The 26,808-nt window shown below is 55.5% G+C and overlaps 5 protein-coding genes across 5 annotated transcripts; 2 read left to right on the top strand and 3 right to left on the bottom strand.

Annotated features, from left to right (window-relative positions):
• Positions 1-277: 277 nt before the first annotated feature.
• On the bottom strand, positions 278-2,093 carry BBK36DRAFT_1123396 (DUF300-domain-containing protein; the record flags this gene model as incomplete). The annotated part of the gene is made up of 4 exons (XM_024891048.1): positions 278-1,192; positions 1,317-1,743; positions 1,808-1,964; positions 2,051-2,093. 4 exons carry the CDS (start codon positions 2,091-2,093, stop codon positions 278-280), a joined length of 1,542 nt encoding a protein of 513 aa, XP_024748120.1.
• A 3,814-nt stretch (positions 2,094-5,907) lies between these two features.
• On the bottom strand, positions 5,908-13,647 carry BBK36DRAFT_1135925 (hypothetical protein; the record flags this gene model as incomplete). The annotated part of the gene is made up of 13 exons (XM_024892804.1): positions 5,908-6,030; positions 6,066-7,436; positions 7,470-7,580; positions 7,611-7,682; positions 7,722-7,791; positions 7,831-8,071; positions 8,102-8,370; positions 8,413-8,537; positions 8,571-8,612; positions 8,643-8,683; positions 8,741-8,826; positions 8,896-10,026; positions 10,087-13,647. 12 exons carry the CDS (start codon positions 13,645-13,647, stop codon positions 6,178-6,180), a joined length of 7,008 nt encoding a protein of 2,335 aa, XP_024748119.1. The 3' UTR covers positions 5,908-6,030; positions 6,066-6,177.
• Positions 13,648-14,420: 773 nt separating this feature from the next.
• Positions 14,421-16,409, top strand: BBK36DRAFT_169441 (homoserine o-acetyltransferase). Its single transcript, XM_024897822.1, has 5 exons — positions 14,421-14,478; positions 14,561-14,620; positions 14,643-14,694; positions 14,894-15,284; positions 15,364-16,409. The coding sequence occupies exons 3-5, from the start codon at positions 14,649-14,651 to the stop codon at positions 16,400-16,402; spliced, it is 1,476 nt and encodes a 491-aa protein (XP_024748118.1). The 5' UTR covers positions 14,421-14,478; positions 14,561-14,620; positions 14,643-14,648; the 3' UTR covers positions 16,403-16,409.
• A 4,292-nt stretch (positions 16,410-20,701) lies between these two features.
• On the top strand, positions 20,702-23,234 carry BBK36DRAFT_6220 (inorganic phosphate transporter; the record flags this gene model as incomplete). The annotated part of the gene is made up of 6 exons (XM_024898379.1): positions 20,702-20,888; positions 20,947-21,178; positions 21,252-21,384; positions 21,455-21,504; positions 21,561-22,053; positions 22,119-23,234. 6 exons carry the CDS (start codon positions 20,702-20,704, stop codon positions 23,232-23,234), a joined length of 2,211 nt encoding a protein of 736 aa, XP_024748117.1.
• An 827-nt stretch (positions 23,235-24,061) lies between these two features.
• Positions 24,062-26,526, bottom strand: BBK36DRAFT_1207658 (saccharopine dehydrogenase; the record flags this gene model as incomplete). The annotated part of the gene is made up of 12 exons (XM_024897426.1): positions 26,389-26,526; positions 26,226-26,293; positions 25,816-26,093; positions 25,587-25,726; positions 25,518-25,529; positions 25,311-25,390; positions 25,208-25,246; positions 25,067-25,155; positions 24,777-25,008; positions 24,453-24,704; positions 24,258-24,360; positions 24,062-24,101 (listed from the first exon to the last, which is right to left on the bottom strand). The coding sequence occupies exons 1-12, from the start codon at positions 26,412-26,414 to the stop codon at positions 24,062-24,064; spliced, it is 1,359 nt and encodes a 452-aa protein (XP_024748116.1). The 5' UTR covers positions 26,415-26,526.
• Between the last annotated feature and the right edge of the window lie 282 nt (positions 26,527-26,808).

Raw genomic sequence — 26,808 nt, 5'->3', positions numbered from 1 at the left:
CAGATGTGAGCTCAAAATCTGCGTAACGCAGATACAAAAATCAGTTACATGAAAAAAAAGAAGCAAAACCTTCAGCCACCTGTTGCGCCAAAACAAAAAAAAAAAAAAGGAAAAAAAAAAAAAACCATCAGCCACCTGTACGCCCTCCCTACCGTTGGTATCGTAAACAAGACAGCCGTCGTGATTGTAGTAATGAAACGAAGACTTCATCCTCCTTTTTCTATTCTTATGCTTGGACAGAAATCATCTCTTTCGGATTTTTTTCGTTTTAATTTCTTCAACCTTGTCTCCAATCTCCCTGTCCGTACGGCTCGGACGGCCGCGCTGGTCGTTGTGGGGGCGACTGATCGTATGAGTGGTAGGGTGACTGCGCGTGTGCGGCGCCGCCATAGGGAGGCGGGTCGTATGAATATGCTTGCGCGTGTTGTAGATGGCTCTGGCCGTACGCTGACGGCGGTGACGCGCCCATGCTCGAGTCGGGGTTGGGCTGGGCGTTGTAGATCAGGCCGACTCTCTCGTCGCCAATCGGGGACATGACGCCGCCTCCGCCAACGCCGTGATACGCGGTGGCCGTCGGGTCCTCGAACGCGGGGTTGTATGCGTCCTGGCCGGGCTTGGGCTCGTGCAGGTTGCTCAGGCTCAGCGCCTCCTCGTTGGCGGTGCCCAGCTTGTAGCTGACGTCCTCCTTGCGCCTCTTGATGCCGCAGAAGAGCCAGCGCATGCCGCGGACAAAGGCCTTGACCAGGTCCCACAGGTTCATGGCATCCCACAGGGCCCGCAGGCCGAGGAAGCCGCCGCGGTTGGGCAGAACGGGCTTCTCCAGGCCAATGGTGCCCTTGGACGCGTCGGGGCTCGGGTAGAAGGACGAGGCGGCGCCGCGGCGGTAGACTTGGTAGGGAAAGGCCCAGATGTGCAGCATGGAAAAGATGGCCATTTCCACGCACAGCAGTAGGGCCGGGACGCCCACCTTGAGATCCGGATAGGCGAGGACTTCGCCGGGCTTGACGATTTTCAGCGTCGACGTGCCGACGGAAATGGCCGAGGCCTGCCAGAAGGACAGGAAGACGACGAGCTTGATGGCGAGGATCTTGAGGAACAGCTTGTGCTCGGCCAGGGGCTTGGCGAGCTGGATGTAGAACTGGATGAGGCAGTACATGGCGACGGTGACGGAAAGGGCGTTGATGACGAGGACCTAAATCATGTCAGCTGCATCCAAGGTATTGATATAGCTCGTGTGCTATCAACTATTTTCAAAGATGACTGCAGTAGTTTGTGTGTGCTAGCAACTGTTGAAAGACAAAACGCCGGTTGCTTACCCAGATGTGAGCGAAAATGGGAGAGTTGGAGCTCTCGCAGTAGCGGCCATAGTGCTCGGTCAGCACGGCCGTCACGGTCATGGCAACGCGGATGAAGCAGTACTGGTAGACGCCGATCCAGATGATGTTGAACCAGGTGAGGCCGCTCTTGGGGGTGCGCCACGGGCCTCGGTCACCGCCGCAGCACTTGGCGAACCAGTTGATGGGCATGACCCAGGGATGGACCGGGCGCAGGCCTCGGAAGAACTCCTTTTGCGTGTGCAGGTCGGGCGCGCAGTAATGGCATATCAGGCCGAAGAAGGAGGCGATAGCAAAGGCCTCGTAGCAGTCGGAGATGACGGAGAAGTAGGTGGCGCGCCAGTACCACTGCAGCTGCATGTACGAGGAGATGGCGTAGACGGGGACCATGAAGAGGATGCGGATGATGCTGTCGTCGAGGTTAGCCGGCCGTGGTTCTCTCTCTCGCGTCAAGACGCTTCGGTATTGCTCACTGTCGCTGCTCCTTGGGCTGTGTGTAGTGGGTGGCGTGCATGAAGATGAGATACAGACTCAGCACCACGGCGATGAGGGTGCAGCCGGCGGATATGACGCGGGCGAGGTCGTGGAAGTTGAGAGGCCCGGCGATCTTGATCTCGGATCCCGGAGAGACTGCTGGAGCATTAGCCTTTGTGCAAATGATCCGGGCAGAGGTGGAGGGACGACGGAAGACGCATGGCGGCGCAAGAGAGACATACTCCTCATTTCCTCCAACGTCGAGTTGCACGTGAGATTCATCATGTTGGCGGTTTGGCGTCAGGGCTCGATCGGTCGCGGTTCGGTTAGGAGCCCTCCGAGGGGGGGCAATAGCCAGCTCTGTGGCCAGCGACGTTGCGCGCAGAGTCAACCTGTCGTCTCGATGGATCGTTTTTCGCTCGGCGGCGGGCGTCCAGCGGCGTTGCGAGCGACGACTCTTGGATTCAGAGGTGTGATGTGATGGTTGTCGTCGGCCGTCGTGGGAACAAGGGGCGCAGCTGTGAGTCGTCGGCCGCAAATGCTCTCTCTCTCTCTCTCTCTCCTCCTCCCTGTGCGTCTCGAACGCAGCTCCTCCCTTCTCGGTCGCGGAAACCCCGGGGCTTGGCTTGGCTTGGGTCGATTCGGTCGGATCCAGCCTGGGTCGAGAATTTTGTTCGTATTGGGAACGACGCCAGCCCGTGATGTGATGCCTCGTACGGAAGGTCGTTTGTGGCGGTCCCCTGGCAGAACAGAAGCAGAGGATGAAGAAGGATGAAGCGAGTGGAAGGGCGAAGGCGAAAAGGAAACAAGAGGAAGAGGGAAAAAAGGGAACGGAAAGGAATGTCGCGAGTGGGTAAAGACGGGCAACGAGAGCGATCGACTGGCCTAGAGAAATAAGAATGCAAGCAGAACAAAGTGCGGGCAGGGATCCGGGAGAGAAGAGAAAGTGAAAATGAGGAAAAGAGTTAAAACGTCGGGATGCCGACCAGGGGGGTGAGCAGAGTAAAGATGACCTGAGGTCTAGTCGGGTGCTTCAAGTCGGGGCGTCGGGGGCTTTGGATAGCCGCTGGGAGGGCCGTTTAGCGGGTGGCTTTGGCGGGATGGTGCCTATAACTCAGGGCATGGGACGGGGCTCTGCTGTGCTTCCATGTGATGCACCAGACCTCACTCGTGGAATTCAAGCTGGTGCTACGTAAATTGTGTCCTTCCGCATCTTGCTGCCCATCTCAGCCTTGATCCAATGCACGTATTACTGCAAGGTAAGCTTGAAGACACATGCACTTACTTTCAAAGAGAGCATCATTGATCCTTTAACGGCAGATGCTCTCGTAGGGCTCGTCAAGCCTCTTGCGACTACATCTACCTTACAGAGGGCCGTTTCACATCGACGGCTAACGTAGCCATTAGCCGCTTGGCGATTGTGTGGCAGGGGGAGGCTGAGTCTTGCTTTCCGCCCGCTCTCCCCCAATCAACGCCTCGTTTCACGGCTCTCGTAGAGGCTACGGCCTTCTGTAACACTACCGTTTGAGCGTCTTCTCGCCTATCGCCATGCATGTACTAGTAGGTATGTATGTATTCATGTTCATGAAGGAGGCGGCCTCCCTCCCGCTCTGCTTCTCTCTGCCAAACCCGGACCCCGGAGATCGGAGTGCGGACAAACAGTCCCAACGGAATGGACATGGAAGACCACGCACTCTGTTATTAAGGTATGGAACGCCAAGCCCAGCAACGCGCGTCATGAGATGCACCTCATTTCGACCTTTTCGCCTGCCTGCATTCATTCTCTCACTCACTGACGATGCCCTCAAAACTTCCTTCTTACTCATACTGTCTGTTCCATGATTAGAATTAGAATATCGATCAACACCTCCAAAACCCAGCCCATCCCGCTCCTCTGCAGATCCCCCATCCACAGCAGAACCTGCAATTCGAACACAAAAAGTACAAGTTACCTCGTGCTCCCTCACGCCCATCGTCATGCCGCAGCCCCCTATAACAAGTACCAGACTGCATACCTGTACTATAACTCTGCACCCGAGACTCCCTTTCAGGGGCTGCCCTTCAATAACGATGCGCAAACGGCGTCACGTCACTGTGGGTTTTTTTCAACCTTGTTCCTTTGCCTTTTTGTATTCGGTACGAGTTTCTTCGAATGGGCTCTTAAGCACACGCCCCTCTCTGTTCGTTGCCTTTTACCGCGGCTTTCTTCTACTACCTGAGTAAGTCATCTCATACCAAGCACCACAAAGCAAAAACAACAAAGAATGAATGCCATGGAATGTTCCGAACGCAACCCCAAGCAAACGGCGCAAGAAAACCTGGCAATAAGCAGTCAAATTATTCTCCGCAGAAAATTAAGAGTGCGCTCTTCTTGGGACCCCCAGGACCCTTTCCAACATGGCAAGTTTCGCGTAGCATCCCCGACCCCGAATCCCGGGTTGCCCGCATTGATCAGGCAAATCAAATCCTAATCTCCATTCACAAATCCCAAATAATCATTACCAGATGCTTTAATATGTAATACGACATAACCTTGTACATGCCTACTACTACTACCGAGCACATCCGCTCAGCTAATCAACCTCTTCTGGTTCATACAGATACAGCCATCCATCCACCACCACTCACAAACGTGTCTGTACAAGTACAATATGCCTCCAAAATCTCGTCAAAGATCCCCAGAATACACGTATTACTCACGCACACTCCTTCAAGAATATAAATGGCATCAAACCCCGCCCTTCCTCCCGCTCGGAAAATCGGCAATCTTGCATCAACTGCTGCCAAGATGCTCTTTTGGCTTCCCTTGCGTGAAGCCACAATCTGACACACTTCTTTCTTTCACATGCACACTCCCCCACCTTTGTTTGCCCTGCTCCCTTTCTTGTCCTATCACGGCGGCAAGCACAAGCACGATGATGGCAATGTTTGTCTCTTTGCGTCAGAATAGGCGCGCAGCTGGATCAATCTATAACGTTACGAATGGGTTAGGGATTCATTAATCAGGCCTCTCCCTCTGAGAAGCAAGCCTTCTATCACTGCCTTGTGAGGTGAATACCAGTAAGTTATTATCGAGATTGTCTTACTATTCCGATTTTGCAGCACAGCCACCGATGACAAAGTCACTTTCCAGATCCTGTGTCAGCCGTCTTCACGTCCTTCGTACAGCCACACTCATGCCTCCTCACCTACCAGTGTACATACCACCACCCGCCACAGCTGTTTCTGGTCACGGCATAGGCCCTTATAATATGGAATCTAGGCGAGTAACAAGGCTCTGATGATTCTGTTTGGCCTCTATGATCGTGTATATAGCAGGTGAGAGACTTGAGGGACCCATGACGAGAAATGTCAACCATTACCAGAAACCCCCATGGCGCGCGTTAGGTACCTAACCTCATATATACGCCCTCTCAGTACCACGTCAGGTAAGATGCAAACAACAGAAACAGCAGCCAGATGCAGTCACACATTATTGGCTTCCGCAGCCTTATCTTACTCCGTACGTCGTCATCACTTGGAATTCGATTCCTCCAGGCGAAAACACAACATGAGAGTGCACATCAAATCTCATAATCAGGGTAGGCAAGACTTCATAACCATCCAGCAATACATGCTTCTTCCCCAACGCAAAGGTCTCTCGATAGATAGATGCCTATTCATACAAAAAACCCCATCTGTTCTAGCTTCACTTTTCTTTCCCCTATGCTCCCACTTTTCCTTCTTCTGTTTTTACATATCGTACATAGTTGGCATCATTATTCATCAAAGAACAAAAATAGTACAGAGTCGTAGAAACCATGGCGCAAATAATCGCATCAAATGTCGTCAGGATGCTTCTTCCGCTTCTTCCGCTTCCCCCCCTTTCCTTTGTCCTCTTTATGTTTCTGATTCGCATGTTTTTTTGCACGGGAAGTTGAAGTAGTGTTACACTTATTTTATACACGGGTTGGTTCGAGGTTCGATATTGACTCTCCCCCTCTCTCACGGTAAAAAAGACCGGAAAGGCAGGTTGTATGTATGAGGTGAAAAAGATGACAGATGCGAGTTGCATCATGCTTTGCTGAATCGATCCCATTCGGCGTAGTATCTGTCGTAGAAAAAGACAAAGAATAGATTGTAATAAGACAAGCGTTAAAGAAACATGTAGTAGCTCCGTATCTGACAATTTCTGAAATCGACCGCAGCGTTGGTAATAAAAAAGGGCGAAAGCTCCCATCCTCTCTCAAAAAGACAACAACAAAAGTCTTGATCCAAAGGCCGGTCGTACCAACAATGTCTGACCTCCCTGGCTTCTCCGGGCTACCTAGTCTTTTTCAAGCAAGCCATCTGCTGTTTGGTTTGTCGCTTCCGTTCCGCAGACTCCGGATTACCGTCGTGCTCGCTTCTCACGATCGCTTGACAAGGCTCCGTCGGCTTCTTCGCCTCTTCTCTTGCGCCCTCGGTCATCTCTATGCTCCCTCCGCTGCTCCTCCGTGCGTTGTGTTCCGTCTCTCGTCGTTCCTCGGCTGGTCCTGTTGCCGCTGCGCTCGTCCCCACCCCGGGCTCCCATTCCTCCTCCCTCGCCTCTGTGCCGTGACTCTCGGCCGCTGCTCGGCGCTGCTGGTGCGTCTCTAGAACTGCCGTCTCGGGCCAACCTGCGAGCATCTCTATCCTCTCGGGCCGCGCCCTCCACACCACCGGCCACCGATCGTCGATCCCGGTGCTCGCCATGTTCCTTGCCGTCTCTCTCTCGCTCTCGGCTGCTTCGGCGCGAGGACCGCTTGGACCGGTCGTTCCGGCCGTCACCGCGATCTCTTCGGCTTCGGTCGTGCTCCCCACGTCCTGATCCATCTTCTCCGTTCGGCGGGGGCCCGCTCCGGGCCGAAGAATCATGCCACTGCGCATCTGGACGGTCCGGCGCAGACGGCGTCATGTCTCCTCCCGCCAATACTTGAGCGTCTGAGTGGCCGAGCATCTGTCTGGGAGGGTTGACGCGAGGACCGCTGGGGCGTCCTTCATTCGGCATGGCCGCTTGAGCCTGCTGAAGCATGTTGTTGATGCCTGCCAGCTGTCTTCTCCCACCACCCGATCTCGACGACCTGTCGCCAGCAGAAGCGGGGCCAGTAGGCACAGCAGGCTCCAACGGGAGAGAGCCTGCAGACGACCTAGGCCCCGGCCGCTCTGCGTTGCCAGAGGACATGGAGTGGCGCACAGGTCCGTTGCCATGCCCATATGGCGGAGGCCCCGGGGGTGGAGGAGGCGGAGGCGGAGCGTTGGATCCAGGACCGCCCATCTGAGCAAGTCGATCGGGGTGCACTCCAGCCGATGCCGCTGTGCTGCCGCCTTGGCCAGCAGACGGGTTCTCCTGCGCGCCGCCGCCGCCAAAGTTCCTCATTCTATCGGGATGTGGTCCACCTGGAGCGCCGGAGGGAGCTGCTGGCCCAGTGCTGTTACTGCCGGGCTCGTAACCACGGCGACCACGCCCAGATGCAGGGCCTGAAGGTGGATGCCTTTCTTGCGAGGGTGGTCGAGGCGCCTCGGAAACTCCGTATCGACTGTCGGGCCGGTTCGGCATCACGGGCGACGGCCCCGGGGGGTTGTTTCTTGTTGCGCCTCGGCCTCGTCCCCGCGGACCCAGAGGGATATCTGGAGTAGTAGTAGAGGGCACCGGGTTGAGACGCCCGTAGTTTTGATCTTGGTAGGGCGGCCTGTGCTCAACCTCCTGTCCGAGCGCTGATCTGTGGAAGCCTGCAGAGGAAGAAGAGGCATCTCGCATCTTGTCCATGTGTGCTCTCTCCGCGTCGCGCTCCATCCCCTTACTGCCGCGATAACTCTCTCCGCCGGGTGGTGAGCGGTCGCGGGCAGTTCTTCCAGTAGGAGGACGCATAACGTCTTGTTGGAAGGGATGCCCGTGTCGATCTTCGTAGGGACCAGACGGCGGTCCATGCTCGTGCCCATATCGTCCGCCACTACGCCGAGGAGACTGCGCCCTAGGCCCTCTCTCTCGACCGTCGTCTCTCAACCGCCCGTGCGCAGCAACATCATCGCGGTCATCAATCAATGCAGCGCGCTCAGGGTTGATCGACTCCATCGACTCTTGCGGCCCGGGTCGTCGACCGCGGGCTCCTCGTTCCGGCTCCGGACCTCGTCGCGGCCGGTCCCCGTCATCCTGGGCAAACAGTGCCGCCCTCTGGGGGTTCATGGCTGGCTCGGATGCATCAGCAGGGCCGGAAGGAGCCGAAGGCGTCTGGGAAGGCATATCGCTCAACCGGTCCTGGGGTCTGTTTGCCCAGGAGTCTCTTGGCATCCACTCTCGTTCCTGTTGTCTCGGGCGAGGCGGCAGGTCCGTCGAGCCAGCGTCGCGAGGCGCCATGTCGTTTCCACGGCGGTCCAGGTATTCGCGAGAGCGATCAGGTCTATCCACCTCCATAGCCCGGGACTCACGGGGATCCCTCGTGTCACGATGGTCTTTGCCCTCCCTAGGGTCACGACTCTCCCATGACTCTCGCGGATCTCGGCTATCACGCAGCCTGTGGCTGTCTCTGCCGTCCCTCACGTCGCGACGGTCATGTCCTCGGTTCTGCGGAAAACGTTCAGGGGTGAAGTGACTTGGGATAGGAACATCTGGCCGCGTGGGAAGATTGTGCGCTGGCCTATCGGGAAGAGTGTGGGGGCGAGTGTCATTTCTGGGGCCATGGGGGCCTGAGCCTTGACCGCCCATGGGAGTTGATGAGCGAGGAGGCCCATCTTCCCGAGACATGGAGACGTCTCGTTTAGGACCGGACGGCTTGACAGGCAAGGTGTCCTTTGACGTGGCAGAAGCTGGCTGGGCTTTTCCATCTTGAACCTCACCATCCTCTCTTTCGGCCGTGGGTGGTCTGTTAGCAGGTGATCTAATGAGTTGGCTGTTAGTTGGAGATGAATTCATGGAGAGAAGTGAGTCGAAGTACCTCGTGGTCTGTGGCTGAAAATCCGTAGCCGTGGCACGTAGATTCGATGCGGCCGGTTTATCGGCTTCGGATTGAGGAGCGCCGGCCTTGTTTGGGTCGATAGTTTTAGTCTCTGTGCCTTGCACATGCTGTCCATGTAGAAGGTGAGGACTCACTGCGTTGGGTCGGAAAGCCTGGACCATAACCCATTTCGACTTTCGCTTTTGCAGCTCCGACATGGCTCCTTGGGCTGCCACAGACAAGTCCACTCTGTGGCCCTCCTCATTCTCAGCTGCTGTCTTGGATGCGGCTTCTTGCTTGCTGATCTTTTGAAGCTGTGCCGTGAACTGGGTGGCCATGAAGTCAATGGCAGGGAAGTAATCCAAGACAGCCTTGAGAACGGTCAGAGCGTTCCTGATGTGCATCCACTCCGTGCCAGCCAAGCAACTCTTGAGCGCTGTATTCAAGTTCTTATGCCAGCGGAACAGGAGATCTTTGAACTGAGCATGCTCCATCAAAGTATCCGGTTCTCCGTCCTCCTTGAGACTGACAGCGAATCCGAGATATGGCCGATCACTAGGCCCCTTGCCTTCCTTGTCGTACGCGCCCAGGCGTGGCTGGTCCTTGCTCGGTCTGCCCTTCTCCGTCGGCTCATTCTTGTGCCACCTGGAGAGGTCTCGGAGTATCAGCTTGATGAAACGGCCGAGGTACTCAGCCTCCCTGACAGAGCTGGTAAAGATGAGAGACCGCAGCCGGTTGGCGTTGAAGAGTCGGTCATAGAGGGACATGAGCTTGAAGTTGGGCGCTCTCGATTCATGCAGCATGATGATGAACTTGTAGGTATACTCGGCGTCTGCCGGGGACAAGAGGGCCCTTGGGAGGAAGCATTGCTCCAGCAGGGTGTCGGAAAGGCTATCGGGCTTGACCTTGGGGTCGGGACATAGCGATTGGACCTGCTCGGCTAGGCACTCCATCCATTTGTTTCTCCGCTGGCGGTGTTCCTTGAGCTCCATGGAGAGGCTGAGCTGCTGTTTCAAGAGTTCCTGTCTCTTTTCATTCTTTCGCTCTTGGCCTCTGCGGGACATGTCCGATCGATCCCGGAGGATGGCTTGACCTTCGCTCTCGAGTCGGTCTTTTTCTTCCTTGTACATTTCCTCAGGGCAATACAAATCGCCGAGCTGCAGCGCCCAGAAGACAGCATAGAGTTCGGGGTTGACCTTTTGCCAGACCTCGGGTCGCACGGTCTCTTTCAGCACCTCGACAATGGGCTGCAGAGGCGCGAGTGTCAATGTCGAATCGTCAGGTTTCTGCTTGTGTTTCGCATCAGTTGCCGCACGGGGGCCAGTTGAAGGGTTCTCAATTCCCACCTGCTCATCGTTTGTGGAAGCAGCCACCACACCCGACTTATCCTTGGGTTCATCGCTCATGGATACATCTCCCTCCTTGTCAGTAGCTTCCGGTTGCGTAGACTGAGTGTTGTCTTTCGCGGCGGGTTCTGCCTCTTTCTGACCCCAAGGAAACAATCGGTGGGAAAGGCTGGGTCGTCCAATCAAGAAAGCGATGCTCGTGTCCAATCCATAAGAACTGATCAGCTCATTGATTGAGGGGACCAAAGCGTCGAATGCTGAAGGCTCCAGGTTGCTCCAGATGAAGTCGAGATATAACACCAGTATCTGATGAGAATCATCTACCAGGGCCGACAAGTACTTGATGTGCGCTTCGTCTTCGGGGACCTTGTATATCGCTGACTGGCGATACTGCGCGAGGTTGAGGAGTAGCCGGGCGGCAAGTTTCGAGTCTGTGAGTGCCTGGATGAGTCGCTTCGAGCTCCTAACGCTGTCGAAGCGTTTATCCTGACCACGAATCAGCGTTTGACGCCGTAGTCGTTCTCCGCCAGCCATGGACAGAATCTGGGCGTCGTTGAAGTCCACAGAGTCGACAATGCCGCCCATGGAGTTGACAAACTCCTTCAAGATGATCAAATCAGTGGAGTTGCCGCGCTGGAGCTGGTCATTGACGTATTGGAGAACTGGAATAGGATTGATGGCCGAGTAGCGTTTGAAGATTTTGCCAGAGAATCTCGAAAGGGCCTGAAGCCACTTGCTTGTAGTGAGTGCATGGTCGGCCTGAGTGCGGCTTCGAGACTTGCCAAGGGAGTTCATCAGAGACCAGACCAGAACATCGTAGGAGAGGTCGGTAAAGTATTTGGCGCATTCGACAAAGCCTTCAATCAGGTTGGGGTAAGACTCGAGCTGCTCGAAAGCCACTCGGAACACGACACCAGGAGAGGAATAACTGGTCTTGGCCAGCTGCTTGGCCATCTCGCTGATGTTGGTGAGCGATAATCGCTTCATGGTTCCCCGCGTTTCTGCAGTTGCACGGGCAAACGCTGATCGCATGGCGGGCAGACGAGATATCTGTCCCTCAAACCACTCCGCGTATATCGAATATCGTGTTGTCAGCGGGTATCGGCGGAGTAACTCCCAAACTGCGTTGACCACTGCGACGTTGGCCTTGGTGTGGCTCAGAGCCGGCACGAGGAGTCTGCGCAGGAGGTCATGCCAGCGAGCATAATTCGACTCGGAGGTGTCCTCGCTCAAGCTTTTTGCTCCGATACTGGCCAGCTTGGAGAGCAGAGTTTCGTCTTTGCCAATGTTGACGCCGGAGATGTTGAGGAAAGTGTTGCACAGGGTAAAGATGTCGTCCACGGTTTGACAAACGGGGATGTTATCAGCCCATTCGTCCCAGTAGAATCGATAATTCTGGCTTTCATTGGTGTCAAACTTGTCAGGATAGGGCCATCGCCAGATCTTTTTGACCGGAGGCTTGACGAGCCGGACACTTCCCTTGGCGACACCCGTTTGGTCCGTAGAGAATATTTCCTTGGGTGGACATTCGGCGCCAGCAGCACCAGCAGGCTTTGGGCGACTGTCGCTAAAGACTTTTTCCATGGAGACATGTAATATGCGGTGGATTCGGGAAAGGATGTCTGGGAACGTCTCAGGAATCCACGGGAATTTTCCGAGAATGAACAATGACTCTGGAATGGCGCCAATGGTGAGAAGCTGGTCGAGTAGCCTGACTTTCTGCTCCATGGGCTCCGGAAGAGGCTTCTTGTCCTCGGCCGCGTCTGTGGAGGCTGGCTTCTGCTCGGGTTCTACCTTCTTCGGTAGTTCTCGTCTGGGGACGTTGGAAGACACGGGGTTATCGTCGTCGCCCTGGGGGAGAACGCCGGCCATGAGCAGCGCATTCATAGGGCCGCCCCGCGATGCCCTCTCTTCCTTTTCGAGGACCTTCATCTGCTCCTCGCGAACGCGCTCCATCTGTTCATCAGGAGGGGAAAGGTGAGGGTAGAGGTCGATGAGAGAGATGAAGCCGACTTTGATGAGGAGAGCCGCCAAGTAGAGCAGGTTGGCGGGGAGAACATCGGTCGGGTCTCGTAGATCGCTGTAGTAGAAAAGCAGCTTGAATCCCAGGAGCTGCGCGGCAACCTTGTTGCCTGGTGGGGGAAGAGTCTTGGTGACTTCGATCCATTGCTGCTCAAACTCGGCGGGTAGTTCACTCGAGTTGCCGTTGGCGAGCTTCGGTCGATAGGCCGTCAAGTTGGATGCTTCCCGACCTCCGAGTTCGAAAAATGCTGCCAAATGCACTTCCCGTGCTCGGGCCCAGAAAGCAACGTCTCGGGCAAGTCTGTGCTGGGCATTGATCTCTTCGTCTTCTGCGGTCGTGTTCCAATGGGGATAATCCGGCTGAGCCCAGGTTGGCAGGCCGCCGATGGCAGGGGCCGAAGAGCTGAGGATAAGATGCGAGCGCGGCCACCAAGAACTGATTCGCAGGAACTTGACGAAGAACTTGAATTGCTTAATCAGGACGGCGGCAGCAACGTCGAGAGTGACGTCAAGTACTCGCCCAACGTCCAGGTCAAACGTTCCAATCAGAGCCTTGACCCTCTCAAAGGTTTGTTCTGCAAGATCCGGCGAGGGCGACGGTATGCTGCTGGTGGTGAAGATTTCTGTGACGAGCTTGGAGTATCCTTCCGTCTCCTCCCGCAAAAGGTTATAGTTTGCCTGGCGGTATAGCAGGTTTGTCGCCTGTCTGACACCAAGTCTAGCAAAGGTGTCCCTGATGAGGCCAAGCTGCTGAAGTATAGGCGCATCAAGTACTTGTCGCATCAGCGCGGGAGAGACTTCGGTGGCCATCAGGAAGTTGCGAAGAGCCGGGCGATATAAGTCGGGTTCGTTATCCATGACGATGGCCAGCGAATCGAGGAGCAGCGTATGAGGAGCGACGTAGAAATCCTTAGTAACCTCTGTCGTCTCGTCTCCCAAGATCTCCTTGACACATGTTCCAGCATCTGTGGCGTCCAGCCTGTTCTCGACAACCGCATAGATGAACTCTTGGAACAAGCTGGACAGTTCCGTGATGTCGACGTCTTCTCGCGACTGCACACCATGCCGAACAATCTCTTCTCGCCCTCGTTCAGCCCATGACCGGATCTTTTCCTCTGTGAGATTATCATAGTGATACTTTGATCCTGTAGGAGGGGCGGTTTCTGGTGTAGGTTCGGATGGAGGTGCATTAGTTGGTGGAGGTGAAGCAGGCGGAGGCCGCGAGAAGGCAGGCGGCGGTGGTTTGGCCACTGGAGGGGGATTAGGCGCCCCTCGAGGTGCTGGGGAGGGCTGCGGTGTCGGCTGAGAGGAGAAGGAGCTGGGCCTTCGCGAAGCGGGAGGCTGGTTTTGGTTCTGGGCTTGGGCTTGGTTCGGCATTTGAGCTTGGGGTTGCGATTGGTTCTGGTTCTGCTGGTGGTTGTGAGGACCACCACGACCGTTTTGGCCACGCGACGAGTTTCTCCGGTCGACCCCCCGATGACCTCCCCGGCCTCGACCTCTGCCTTGGCCCTGGCCCTGCCCCTGGCTCATGTGGTTCATGCTGTCGTCTCGTTCGTGGAGCGCAAGAGCTGCGTCGCTTGGATTGTGCGGCGATGGTCTGCCTCCTTCGCCTGATGATCGATCGAGTCGCTTTCGCTTCGCGGGCATGACGCTCGAAGATGCTACGTGGGATGGGGCGCGTGCTATACCATTAGCGGCAGCTTCATCAGACCATCTGCGGGCGGTTGCAAGTAATGCTTTGGCGAGAGAAGAGGCGACCACGCGGCGAGTTGGGCGAGGCTGCGAACGCCGGGAGCTTGGCCGTAGGTGGCTGCGATAAAAATGCTGGGGGCGAAAAAAAAGAGTGAAGGGCCCGGCGAGCAAACAAAGGGTAAACAAGAAATAAGAAGCCCAGAAGACCTGCGGAAAGGCTATTGATCAATGCAGTCAGGGCAAGTCGAGCCAGGTCGAGCTTCCGCGGGTGCGAAAAGTGCCGTATGAAGTCCGGCGTGTCGAGGCTGTGAGACTGACGCTGGAAAAGCTGCAGCGGCGTATCAAAACCGAAGTTTGGAGAGGCTCCGCGTGAAGGTCGTGACGATGCAGAAGCAGCGGTGCACGGACCAGCCAGCCTTGCGCCAGCGACTCAACGTACAGCAGGTACACAGCCTGCAGGCGCGCGATGTAGGGAGCACGAGGTACCCCGAGCTTGATGCTGCGCTGACTCACGTGATGCGAGAGTTAAGGTTATCAAACGCGCTGACTAACGAGTCCTGATCAAAATAGTGATCAAGCGTCTTTGAATGAGCCGGGGGGAAGAATGGCGAAATTTCCATCCTCCACACATGACCTTTGATTCACTTTGCACTCAATCAAAATCTGCGCTGATTCACTCTTTTCACTCGTCATTCAGCTCCTACAGTTGTGCAACCACAAAGCGGTTCGGCTTCAGCCTGTTCGCGGCGCTGTCCTTGCCGTCGTTTCAGTTGCCGGGTATCCCATTCTCACTGTTTGCGCTTCAACTCCGTTCTCGGAGACAAAGTCATTAGCACGCAATTGTCAAGATGAGCGAGACAACAGGCGTCAATGGCGGTGCCAGACAGAAATACGGTCAGTATTTGATGCATTGTTCATTCATGTTTAGACTCATTTCACTTCAATTGGCCTTTGTTTCGATTGGCTTTTATTGATGGGCTCCCATTCCCAACTCCTCCCCTCTACACATCCCGGTCAAGTGGCTCAGCTTGTTGCTATCGAATGCAATTCCATGTCAGATTCGTGACGAGAGTGGTGGCTGAATACCTGCAAGAAAGAATCCAATCGCAACCCGAGAACCCCTTTGCGGCTCTCATCCCCGATCAGCAGATAGCCATTGTGCCCGAGTTCACTCTCGAGTCCGGAGTCACGCTATACAATGTCCCCGTCGCATACACCACGCGAGGGAAACTCTCGCCAAACGGCGACAACGCCATGGTTATCTGCCATGCCCTGACTGGCAGCGCTGATGTGAGCGACTGGTGGGGTCCTCTGCTCGGCGGCCCAGGAAGGGCTTTCGACACGTCGAGGTTCTTCATTGTGTGCATGAACAGCTTGGGAAGCCCCTACGGAACCGCAAGTCCCGTCACGGCCAAGGATGGCGATATACAGAAGGGTCGCTATGGGCCCGAGTTTCCTCTCACGACAATCCGAGACGACGTAAAGTAAGACGCCCCCCTATATCTGCTCCCCTCTCCCCGCCGCCAGTCATCACGGCACAGATGGGCTAACATGCACCCCCAGCCTGCACAAGCTCATTCTAGATGACCTGGGCGTTAAGCAAGTGGCTGCTGTGATCGGTGGTTCGCTCGGAGGCATGTTTGTGCTGGAGTGGGCATACTTTGGCAAGGACTACGTGCGGTGCGTCGTGCCGATTGCCACGTCCAGCCGGCACAGCGCATGGGGCATCAGCTGGGGCGAGGCTCAGCGCCAGAGCATCTACGCCGACCCAAAGTATGACGACGGCTACTACTCGTTTGACGATCCGCCCGTGACTGGCCTCGGTGCGGCTCGCATGTCTGCCCTGCTCACCTACCGCAGCCGGAACTCGTTCGAGTCCCGGTTCGGCCGCAACATTCCCGACCCTTCCAAGGTTCAGACGATCCGAGAGCGCCCGCGTCCAAGCACGCCGTCGGAAGCGCACTTTCACATCCACAACGACGGCCACAACGTCAAGCGCACTTCGGTCTCACGCAAGAACAGCCAGGCCGGCTCCGGGACCAGCAGTCCGGGCTCACGATCAGCCGATAACGCTGACCCGCAGTTCCACGGCCCCGGGAATGACCAGGAGGAAAGCCTGACGGGAGGCGAGAAGATCCCGACGTCGACGTATTTCTCTGCGCAGTCGTATCTGCGCTACCAGGGCAAAAAGTTCGTCAAGCGGTTCGACAGCAACTGCTACATTGCCATGACGCGGAAGCTCGACACGCACGACGTGTCCAGGGACCGCGCGGCGTCCATCCCCGAGGCGCTCGCGCTCATTGAGCAACCCATGCTTGTCCTCGGCATCGAAAGCGACGGGCTCTTCACGTTTGCCGAACAGGAGGAGATTGCGCAGCACGTGAAGAACGCGCGACTGGAGCGGATCGACAGCTCCGAGGGCCACGACGCTTTTTTGCTGCAGTTTGAGCAGGTGAACCGCTACGTGCTGGAATTCCTGAAGGAGATTCTGCCCGACATCATGTCGGTCGAGGGTGCCGCCCCTGAAGAGGTCGGCGTGGGACAGCTGACCAAGTCGAGCACGTTTGGTGAAGCCGAGGTGGAGGACATTACTGCATGGTAACACGGTGGTAAACCTGCAAGATTTGGTGCAGGAGGGCGCCCATGATATGGTACTTGGATTGACCAGAAGCGAAGGACATTTTCTTCTGGCATCATTTCTAAGTCGTGTATATAGGCATTATCTTGGCTAACAATACGTGTACTCGTCGTCATTCTGGTTTCCATTTGATCTTTACACAACATGTGTAAACGCTTGTAGTAGTATATCGATATACAACACCCGTCATGGGCTCGCTCCATGCGGCAACTTAAACAAGGGGGGAGAAGAGAAGCAGCGGAATGATCGAGTCATGGCCGCTTCGTAACCCCATTGACGCCATTCCTAACAGAGAACAGAGCAGGCAGTGGATATCGCGGGTTGTGGTGTGTGGGGGGGCCAGATCTGGAGGAAACTTGGATCGTTGAGCTAGAACGGCTCGCAAAAGGCCGTTGTTTCTTGGAGAATGTTGATGTAGATGCATCGAGGCTTTCTTCAATTGTATATGGGAAAAGTCCTTGAGTGCTTTGATATTGACAGAAAGGAGGATTTGATCTGGTTTTAGGGTAATTTAAGTGGAGTAGAGAGGAATAAGTGAGACATCGTGGAGATGGCGTTTGAAGTTATATCGAGAGATGTGATAGCAACATCAACTACCACTCTCGATTGATTGAGGATTCTCATCATCTGGATATCCGCAAATTCGACATGATAGAACTAGGTCGGGCTTTCATTTGAGCAGATATATTTTCTGTAGCATACGTTTACGGCCGTAGAGTAAACTGCAAGACAAGCATCACGAATACAGGGATAGGGTAAGCGCGGTCGAAGAATGTACGGAACACCAATATGATGTTGCATATAGGTACTCACTACCTAGTAATTATCCAAGTTGTTACAACTTCGCATGACGAGAGGAAGGTGCTTTGTGCTCCTAAGAGCTGTACATCTAGTAGAATAACAGGGCCCCGATTCGATATTGCAGCTGGGGCACAAGTCAGCCTACAGAAAGAACTTGTTGGCCCTGGTTGAGCATGGAGCTTGCGTCTATCCGGTCTGCAAAGACGCCCAGCATGTCCTATAAGTATACACGTAAACTCCAAGGAACCACTTCGGTTCTGTGTATTCTAGTTTGAGATGATAGCCCAGGTCAAGGTCATTACGCAGTCCCAGCTACATCTACGTTCATGCCGTCATTGGCAGATACAACATCATGGCAAGCGGAGTCTGCCGTCGCTAGCCATCGCAGAGGTCTGTGTCTGTGCTCTACCTTGAAGTCGACGGCTGTACGATGATTCAGGTACGGGTACGGATGCCTATATGCTGAGACACTATCTAGTAGACGTGTTGATCCCAAAATGCGCGTTCACCCGCCAGCTCGAGACGGCCGCCCCAGTATTTGCGAGCATCAGCTGAACCGAAGGATTCCAGATGTGATATTATCGAGTTATCGCGGCGTCAGACGTCTGAAACCTTCAGGCTCGGGTTTGAGGGGCCCTGGTCTGAGAGGCGAGAGAGCCGCACGAAACGACCGTGACGCCTTTGCGCTCTGTGGGCTCTGCCAATGGACGTGAATGAGCATCACTTTTGGCAGTCCAATATGGTCTCGAATCACTGAAATGAGCCTCAAGGAGAAAAAACGAAACCTGAGTGGGAGCGGCATCAGTATAGTCTATGACGGGTGCGAAGAGTCAAAGCTCTGCCCCTTGGCCGTTCAATGGCATCCCCACTGGCACATGAGTGCTGAGCAGGCAGGGCATGTCACCGAGGGTTTCATCCCGGACAGCTGGAAGCAATGCGAATGATCCGGAGCTGGAAGCCCCTGATGCAAATGCAGGTGGTCGCCGATACGGATGGCACAGCAGAGAATTCCCGGGCTGATACAAGGTGCTGACGGCCTATGCGGCCACGGACACGACGGGACCCCGGAGCAGACGCTGTGAGGGATGCGCCGCCGTAGCACGATGCGATGCAATGCAGAGCCCTGGAGCTTCGTCGGTAATTGCCATGCTAAGACTCGAGACTCGGGCTGTCGAATCGAAATCGCGATTGCACTCCCCACGCAGCATCTCGCTTCGAGGCTGGCGGCATGCACGCAGCCTGGCGAGATGGCGAGATTCACAAGCCACAGCTGCTCCCACGTGGGGTGCAACCAACGGCCGAATGTCTCTCAGCTGTGTCTCCTCTGTCGCATCTATCCGGGTCCTGGCCCTGGTGAGGAGCTGGCGAAGCGTCGGACGGACACAACGACAAGCAAGCGGGCGTAGGGCGTGGCTAGCAAGGGGGACGATCCTTGCTGTCTGATGGAGAGGTGCATGAACCTATCAGCTCGGGTCAGGGCCGGTCAGGGCAAGGCAGCAAAGTCTCTCAAGGTTGCATCCGGGCATTGGGCAGCAGCTCGAGCTCTTGTCGATGCTGATTCGACCATGGGAAGCTCTTTGCTCTTTGAGGCACAGCTCCATTCGAAGCACATGCAGGAATCCTGCAGGTCGTGACAGCACTGTACATGTACGTACAGTACAGGCACGGAGCCGCTGGCAGCGAGATTGAGTCCGCATCCGGCTCTCTGTGCGAGAAGGTTGATCTATCTCGCGGTATCGGCAGAGATCCTTTGACGCGAGTCGCCTTTGTGACTGACTGGAATTGCATCGTTCTTTGACGACGTCTGGCGGTGTATGGCTTGTGTGGGCATGGATGAAGGAATGCCTGCACCGGCCATTCTCGCAGCATTTAATCTCGCACGTTGCCGCTCCACCTTTTGCTGCGCTTGGCGTGCGCGAGTCAATCCAAGATGGTGTGTTGGTGTACTTTTGCAGGGCCCGGGAATAAAAGCGAGACGCAAAAGAGAAGAAGCGGGAGAAAACGAGGCCGAAAGATAGGGCGAGAGAGAACAAATTCAATTCGACACTGGATCGGACGCGGGTGATGCAAGAGGGCTAGTGGCGAGCCGGCGTCTGATGGGCGCAGAGGCGACGGCACAGAATCGTCAACAGAAGCAAAGAGGGGGTTCCAGCGCGGTTTTAGTGCCTGCTAGCGCTGTGGCCGCGACAGGCACGGGCTTGCAGAGGCTTGCAGAGGCTTGCAGAGGCTTGCTCGGGCGTTCTGGAAGGCCTTCAGAACGGGCTGGCCATGCACGTGCAGCAGTGGAGGCGCTGTATCTGCACCGTAGACGAGCAGATCCACCATCTGGGCCGCTGAGAGCAGGGGCAGCCCGGAAGGAAGCCTCTTCTGCTGAGGAACATGAAGAGGGGACCGGAGGGAGGGGGTGTCGCTCTACGACCACCGTCTGGCTGCTCTCTTCTGCTCTACTACTGTAATACTATTACAGCACTGTTTTATTCGCCTTTCCTCGAGCTGCCTGTCTGCTGCAACGCTGACTGGGTTGGTTGACTGATCCAGCAGCAGGCCCGGATCACACCGGAGACAGAGCCGGACGGACAGACTGACTGACAGACACCGCAAGGCACGACTCGCCTCGTCTGCCTGCCTCCACGCCTCACTTCCCTCCCGCCCGGCGGCTGCTGCTTGTACGTAACCCGATCGTGCTCCTCGTACGAGCCGCTCGCTGACCTGCCAGGCGAGCCCGTTCAGCTGTCGAGCCTTGGCTGGTGGCGGTTCGCTGTGTGGGCTCCCATCCATCCACCCGTCCATGTACATACACTACGAGTCGCCCACCCTCCTCCAGCAAACAACCGACTCTTGCGTTTTGCCTCGTCTCACCCTCCCGGATCCTGAGCGCCTCCGTCCCAGTGGCCAGGCCTTCCTTCTATCGCCCGTCTAGCGCCTGATTCCTGCTTCTGGCCGGTCCATGGCTTACAGGTACGGCGCACTCGTACCTCCAGACTCATCCTGGGCTCGTGCCTACTTGACCGTTGCATTGGCCGCTTGCATCACACATCGCACATCATCCGCACTCCGTCCGTCGCCTTGATAAACCAAGCGCCTCCGCCTACCTTCTCTCAGCCTTACGCCAAGCTCAGGGCACGCGCTGGTCGTACATGCTTGCCTGTGCAGCCTTGAAAGCGGCAAATCTTCCGACGCCCATGCTGCCCATGCCGGCATCTCCCCAGCTGCCCGTCTGTCCTATTCACCAGAACCGCAGCAGACTGTTGCCTGGCTCGACGACAATCGTCTCTACACGGCTGCGAGAGACCGTCGTCATCAGCGCATCGCCCCATCGCTGAGCTCGACAACATTGCCAAGTCCCTCGAATTTCCTTCTCTCGTCGGCGCATGGTCCCCATGTATTCTCCGTAGCCGCAAACGGGGCTCGTCCTTGCTATCAAACCGACTCGTCTCGACACAACTCAGTCGCTCGGCCACAATGCCCAGCTTTCTCGATGGCGAGATGCTGCCGCCGCCGGCAGCATCAATGCGCCGCGATCACCACACCTACGGCGGCAACAACGCGTTCCACAACTTCTACAACGACTATTCACACATCACCGACCCCAACTTGAGGAGGCGTCTGGCCCTTTCCGAGATTGACAAGGTTCCCTTTGGGTTTTACCGTACGTTTGACCGACCCTCTCTGGCACTGGGAGATCCTTTGTTCCTGACTGATTCTAGATGTTCGAGCCGTACTGGTCGCCGGAGCCGGCTTCTTTCTCGATTCCTACGACATCTTTGCCATCAATCTCATCACCACCTTTCTCGGGGTTGTCTTTTACAGCGGAGACAGCCAAATCAACGGCTACGGGGGCAATGGCGGTATTCTGCCCGACCCCGTCAACCAAGCGCTCAAGGCCTCGACCAGTGGCGGTATTGTGCTGGGAATGCTCCTCTTTGGCCTGCTTGCCGAGTAAGTTTCGCTGCGTCAATATGATGGAGACTGCTCCCAGAGACGGCTGTGCTGACAGAATTGTGCGACTTAGTGCGCTTGGTCGTCGCCGCATGTACGGCGTCGAGCTCATCATCATCACCGTTGGCACATTCGGCTGTGCTCTTGCGTCTCCGAGTCCCACGATTAGCGCCGCCGGCCTGCTGGTCTTCTGGCGTGTCATGATGGTATGGAAGCCGCCACCTCTTCTTCCATCCCCTTTCTCCGCGGCATGAGAGAAAACTAACGCGGCTCCAGGGCATCGGTATTGGGGGCGATTACCCCCTTTCTTCGGTCATTACTTCAGAGTACGGAGCTCCTCCGAAATCTCGCTGCTTCCAGCATAATCACTAACTGCGTCTAGGTTTGCGCCGACACGCTGGCGTGGGGCCATGATGGCTGCTGTCTTCTCCATGCAGGGCCTTGGTCAGCTTTTAGCCGCCATTGTTGCGCTTGTCACCACGGTGGCGTTCAAGAGCCATTATATCAACATCTCGACGGAGGGAGCCTGCGATTTGGCCTGCAGGGAGGCCGCGGATCGGTCGTGGCGAATCGTCGTTGGCTTCGGTGCCATCCCTGCCTGCCTGGCCCTGTACTACCGCATCACCATTCCCGAGACGCCTCGGTACACCTTTGATATACAAAACGACATTGAAAAGGCCGATGCCGACATCCGCGCCTACGTGTCGAGCAAGTCAAAGAGCGACTATTCCATCAAGCGCTCCCGCTCGACGACGTTGACTACCGAACAGCCGCTCGACGTGCCCGCCGCTTCATGGCCGGACGTGATGAGCTACTTTGGCACATGGAGGAACTTCAAGGTGCTCCTTGGCACGACCATGTCGTGGTTCTTCCTGGTGCGTCTTTTCTCCATCTACTCCATCCTTGCGCTGAGGGTTGGCCTACTGACATGTATGGACAGGATCTCGCATACTACGGCCTGGGCTTGAACAACTCCCTGGTGCTAAGCGCCATCGGCTATGCTGATGGACACACATTGTATCATAAGCTATACAACCAAGCCGTTGGCATGATTATTCTCGCATGCGCCGGGTCCATCCCGGGCTACTGGGCCGCCGTCTTCACAATCGACAGTGTCGGCCGAAAGCCCCTTCAGTTTATTGGCTTCCTTCTGCTGACTGTCATATTCTGCGTCCTCGGCTTCTGCTTTCACGCCTTGAGCGAGACTGCAATGCTTGTCCTCTACATCGTTGCGCAATTCTTATTCAACGCCGGCCCAAACACGACGACGTTCATCATTCCCGGAGAATGCTTTCCCACGCGATACCGATCGACTGGCCACGGCCTCTCTGCGGCTGCTGGCAAGGTCGGTGCCATTATTGCCCAGGTCATCAGCATTCCGATACTGAACAAGGATGCTCCTGCTAATTGCAAAGGGGGGACCTCGTGCTCATCGCATCTCAACCGCCTCTTGCAGCTGTTTGCGCTCTTCATGTTGCTGGGCACGCTAGTTTCGCTCTTGGTTCCGGAGACCAAGGGGCTGACGCTGGAGGAGCTATCAGGCGAGGCCCGTACCAGCTACAATGCCGGGTGCAACGGCAGCATCAACATTCCCTCGCCCGAGTTGCGGCCGTGGAACCCCTTCAGTGGCGGCCGACCAGCCGGATTCTTTTATCCGCGGGCGCATGGCAGCTCCTTTGCCAACGTTGGCCGACGCTCTCCTCATCCCGGCATCATGGAGTCTCCCGAGATCTTTGCCCAGTCCGATCCCTCCCAACAAAGGACGCGATTCTGGAGAAGAAGATTCAGAAGGTCCCACAGAAGCGAGAGGACCGACGAGATCGCCCTCAGCCGTCGCCCGAGCAGCTTCCACGAAGCTGCCGCCTCGGACGAAATCACGCTGACGGACGGCTTTCTGGCACCGGGGGCGGCGAGCTCGTCGCGGTACCGGCCACACAACACGCAACAAGAACTGCCCAGCTGGGGAGCAGGCTGGGGCCGAATCGACAGGGGAGGGCCTCCGCCCCTGGCGGCATCGATGCAGCTGCAGGATGTCGGCTCTCTGTTGAAAAACTGATAAGACTTGCATCATGGAGGAGACATTGATTCTCTCCATGTGTTTACATCTCCTGGCATCATATCCCACGACACATGTATATATGTACATTCATCGAAGCGATGGGCGTTTTTCTTTCTTTGCTTTCTTCACTCTCCCTTCCTAAAGGGGTTGTACGATTCGACGAAGTTTTATCATCTTCTTTTCCTTGTTTATACTTTCCCTTCCTATCTTTCTTTGCAAAAGGGCCCAGCTGGCCTTTTTGCTTTTCTTTTGGACACATTTGGAATGGATATACCATGAAGAAGTACCTGCACACCCCTTGTATGTGGTAATGATGGCAGCTTCCTTAGAGTTGCAAAGGGCAAAGGCAACGAATTTGCCTACGACATGCGGATGGAACCGGCCAGATGGCTCTTTGCATGGGAGAGGTACTAGACGAGGTGTTTCTTTTGAATACGGCTTTTGCCCGTGGGTTTTTGTTAGACTTAGTGTTTGCTGGATACTAGATTATACTAGTACGTCATGGAAATGATTATTCATGGATGTCTCTGAGTGCTGCTGTTTCGGTGAAGATATCTGTAATTTGAGGCCTATTCATTATCCGCCATGGGGACAGAAGGGATTCGATATTCTACGTGGTAAAGTAAGGGATGCCACATGGTTTGGAGGTTTACATAGGTACGGTGTCTTTCAAGTTACCTACCGAGGCTTTTACATGGATTATCATATCACACAAGGTGTTGTCCCACAGTGCAATAATGGGGAGGGGGTAAGTCATCTTTTATGCTTTAGTTCAATTGGTATTTCACTTCAAGCCTATTTCATACGCCTTCTTTTTATACACTTTAAGCGCTGTGCTTGACGACCTTTTCCTTGAAAGCGATACTACACAAGGCGCACACACTCTTGTTAGCTTCCTTTTTGCCTTTTTATTACAAGAGAAGAATAGAAACAATGACAGAAAAGGAGAGGAAAGAAGAAGAAGACAGAGAGAAAGAAGAGTTTTGGGGGGGGGGGGGGGGGATCGTGTATGAAACTTACCCGTACTTGGCCAGCTCCTTGATGAGAGGATCGTTGATCTTGGGGCTCATGGGGGCGATGACGCCCTTCTCGGAGAGGGTTCCGTCGAGGATCTGCTTGGTGGCTGATTTTACGAAACACAAAAACGATGAGCTTACAGCCTTCTTTTGATTTCTCTTGAGATTTTCCTTGACTTTGAAGAAAAAGAAAACTTACCAACACCGGCGGGCACACCGACCAGTCTCGCCATGGCGGAGTATCCGCCCGAGCCGACGGGGGCGCCGTACTCGGCGAGGGTGGAAGTTCGCGTCTCGCGGGAGCCGTCCTTGTTTTCGATTTCGAACTTGTGCTGGAGCATGACGAAGTCGCGCTCGCCCTCCTCGTACTGCATCTTCTCTTCGAGAGTGGCGCAGAGGGTGTCGAGGGGGTTGCCGCGGGGGGTGATGGTTGCGTCGGAGAAGATGCCGACTGTTGCGTGCGTGCCCGAGTGTTAGCCGTCTTTCCATTTTGATGATTTTGGCGTGTGCCAGGTTCACATACTCCACTTAAGGCCATCGATCAGACGAGCCTTCTCCTCGTCATCCTTGAAGGTCGCCTTGGACGAGACGGCGGCGATGAGGTCGGCCTCGCTGGATGAAGGGGCGTTGAGCAGCTTCTGGGTGGCCTCCTTCCAGGGGATGGGCTGCTTGAAGTAGTCCTGCTCCTCGTCGTTGAGGAAGCCGGTGTCGACGAGGACCTTGATGAACTCGGGGAATCCGGCATATCGCAGAGTCTGAAGAAAACATGTGAGTGCCTTGATATTGCTTGTCTTGTGTGGATTGAATGCTTACTCCACGGATAATGGTGTGTGCCTCGGGGATGTTGTAGCGCTCCTTGTAGACGCTGGAGTCGCGGTTGGGGTATGCGACGAAGGCGTAGCCTGAGGGACGGTTAGAGGGAGTTTAGGGGTTTGGGTTGTCAGGTGTACGCACCGGGGTAGATGTGGTAAGGCTTGGCAGTGGCCATCAGATCTATGAGACATGTTAGAGTTTCTGGTTCGTCCATGGGGAAATGCCATGGGTTCGGGTTACTTACCAGGACCGGCAACGTTGACGAGCTTTCCGTCCTCGTAAAAGGTGGCAGCGTTTCGCAGGGCAAGCAGGACGCCTCGGGATCTGTTGAACGATTTAGAAAGAGTATCGAGAGTACCGCAGCCACTGCATGCGCAAAACGACGGCTCGAGTGAACTTTCACAAGGCCGCCCCCCGCTTGTATCGAAGGAAGGGTTTGCGGATCACTTACGACCAGGAGAACCTGAAGGGGCACAACGTTAGCGAATGCCCAGCTATTGGAGACCTATGCCTTGCTTACTTGTATCCAAGAGGGTTGTCCGAGTTCTCAGGGGCCGGCAGTCCGCCGCAGAATGACTTGAAGGACAGAATCTTGCCTCCAGCAGCGTGGACGTTGGAGATGGTCTCGACGGCACTGAGGTGGTCGATACCAGGATCAAGCTATACATTTCTCTCGCTTAGCATCGCCCGCTCTCCCAAAAAAACACACCAAGGCAACGGGAAACAGCAGCTTCTTCTTTCCCACTTACTCCAATCTCGTTCATGACGGTGATGCCGGCATCCTTGGCCTGCTGGTCGAGCTCCATCATGGCGGGAGAGACGTAGCTGGTGGTGACGACATTCTTCTTGTTGCGGATGGCGGACTTGATGACGGCGGCGTGGTAGGTGTAGGGGATGAGGCTGATGACGACGTCGTGCTGGGCGACGGCGGCGTCGAGGGCCTTGTCGTCGTTGACGTCGAGGGAGATGGGCGTGGCCAGCTTGACGCCCGCGGAGAGCTTCTTTGCGCTTTCGAGGGTTCGGCAGGCTGGGTGGGAGGAGAGATGTTATTAGCTGGGCGGTTCCGAGGAGGTTGAGAAGGGGATCGGGAGAGGCCCAAGGCTCTCTTCGGAGACGAATTGAAGAGGCTTGGGTCCTCTCGGGGTTGTTGAGTGCTCACCAACGGAAACTTCAACGCCGGCGTCGTTGAGAATGTCGAGCGTGGGCTTGGTCACGAAGCCGGAGCCGCTATCGTGAAGAGAGATGTTAGTGGGGGAGGGGCAGCATCTTGGTGGGATTTTTTCTCTCTATTTTTTCTCGTCTGTAGGGAAGAGTGCACTTACAGCATCAAAGCACGTTGGGGAGCCATGTTTGCAGCTGTGGACGGTCAATTGGCGATACAAGTGTCCTGTATCTGCTCGAGAGCTATGGCAAGATCTAGTTGGAGAGGGAGAGAAAAAAAAGTCTGATGGAGCTGTTTGTTATATGACGCTGTTGGTGGCGTCTGTCAAGCTAAGAGGCTGCATGCAGTTATTACTGGAGTCACCGGCGAGCACGTTTGTGGAGGGGCAGGCCGGAGTCGGAGCGGCGCTTCTTAACTGGGTTTATTCGCTGGCCTACCCTGGAGCGGATATCGACAGTGTACAGAATCACGGTCTGATGGGCATTACACGGGTTGAAGGAGTGAGTTTCTACTCGGATGAGGTGATACGCCGGATGATTCATGGTTTTGAAAATGGATGAGGTGGTACGCCGGATGATTC

Source organism: Trichoderma citrinoviride (assembly GCF_003025115.1).
Source record: "Trichoderma citrinoviride strain TUCIM 6016 unplaced genomic scaffold BBK36scaffold_10, whole genome shotgun sequence".
Classification (NCBI taxonomy): Eukaryota; Fungi; Ascomycota; class Sordariomycetes; order Hypocreales; family Hypocreaceae; genus Trichoderma; species Trichoderma citrinoviride.
Note: the sequence above shows the minus strand (reverse complement) of the source record. Positions and strands in the feature narration are given on the sequence as shown.

Coding starts and splice junctions, on each gene's coding strand:
- BBK36DRAFT_169441 (XM_024897822.1), top strand. CDS start 14,649: ATGAGCGAGACAACAGGCGTCAATGGCGGTGCCAGACAGAAATACG. Junction 14,695..14,893: donor CGGTGCCAGACAGAAATACG/GTCAGTATTTGA, acceptor AATACCTGCAAG/AAAGAATCCAATCGCAACCC. Junction 15,285..15,363: donor ACAATCCGAGACGACGTAAA/GTAAGACGCCCC, acceptor ATGCACCCCCAG/CCTGCACAAGCTCATTCTAG.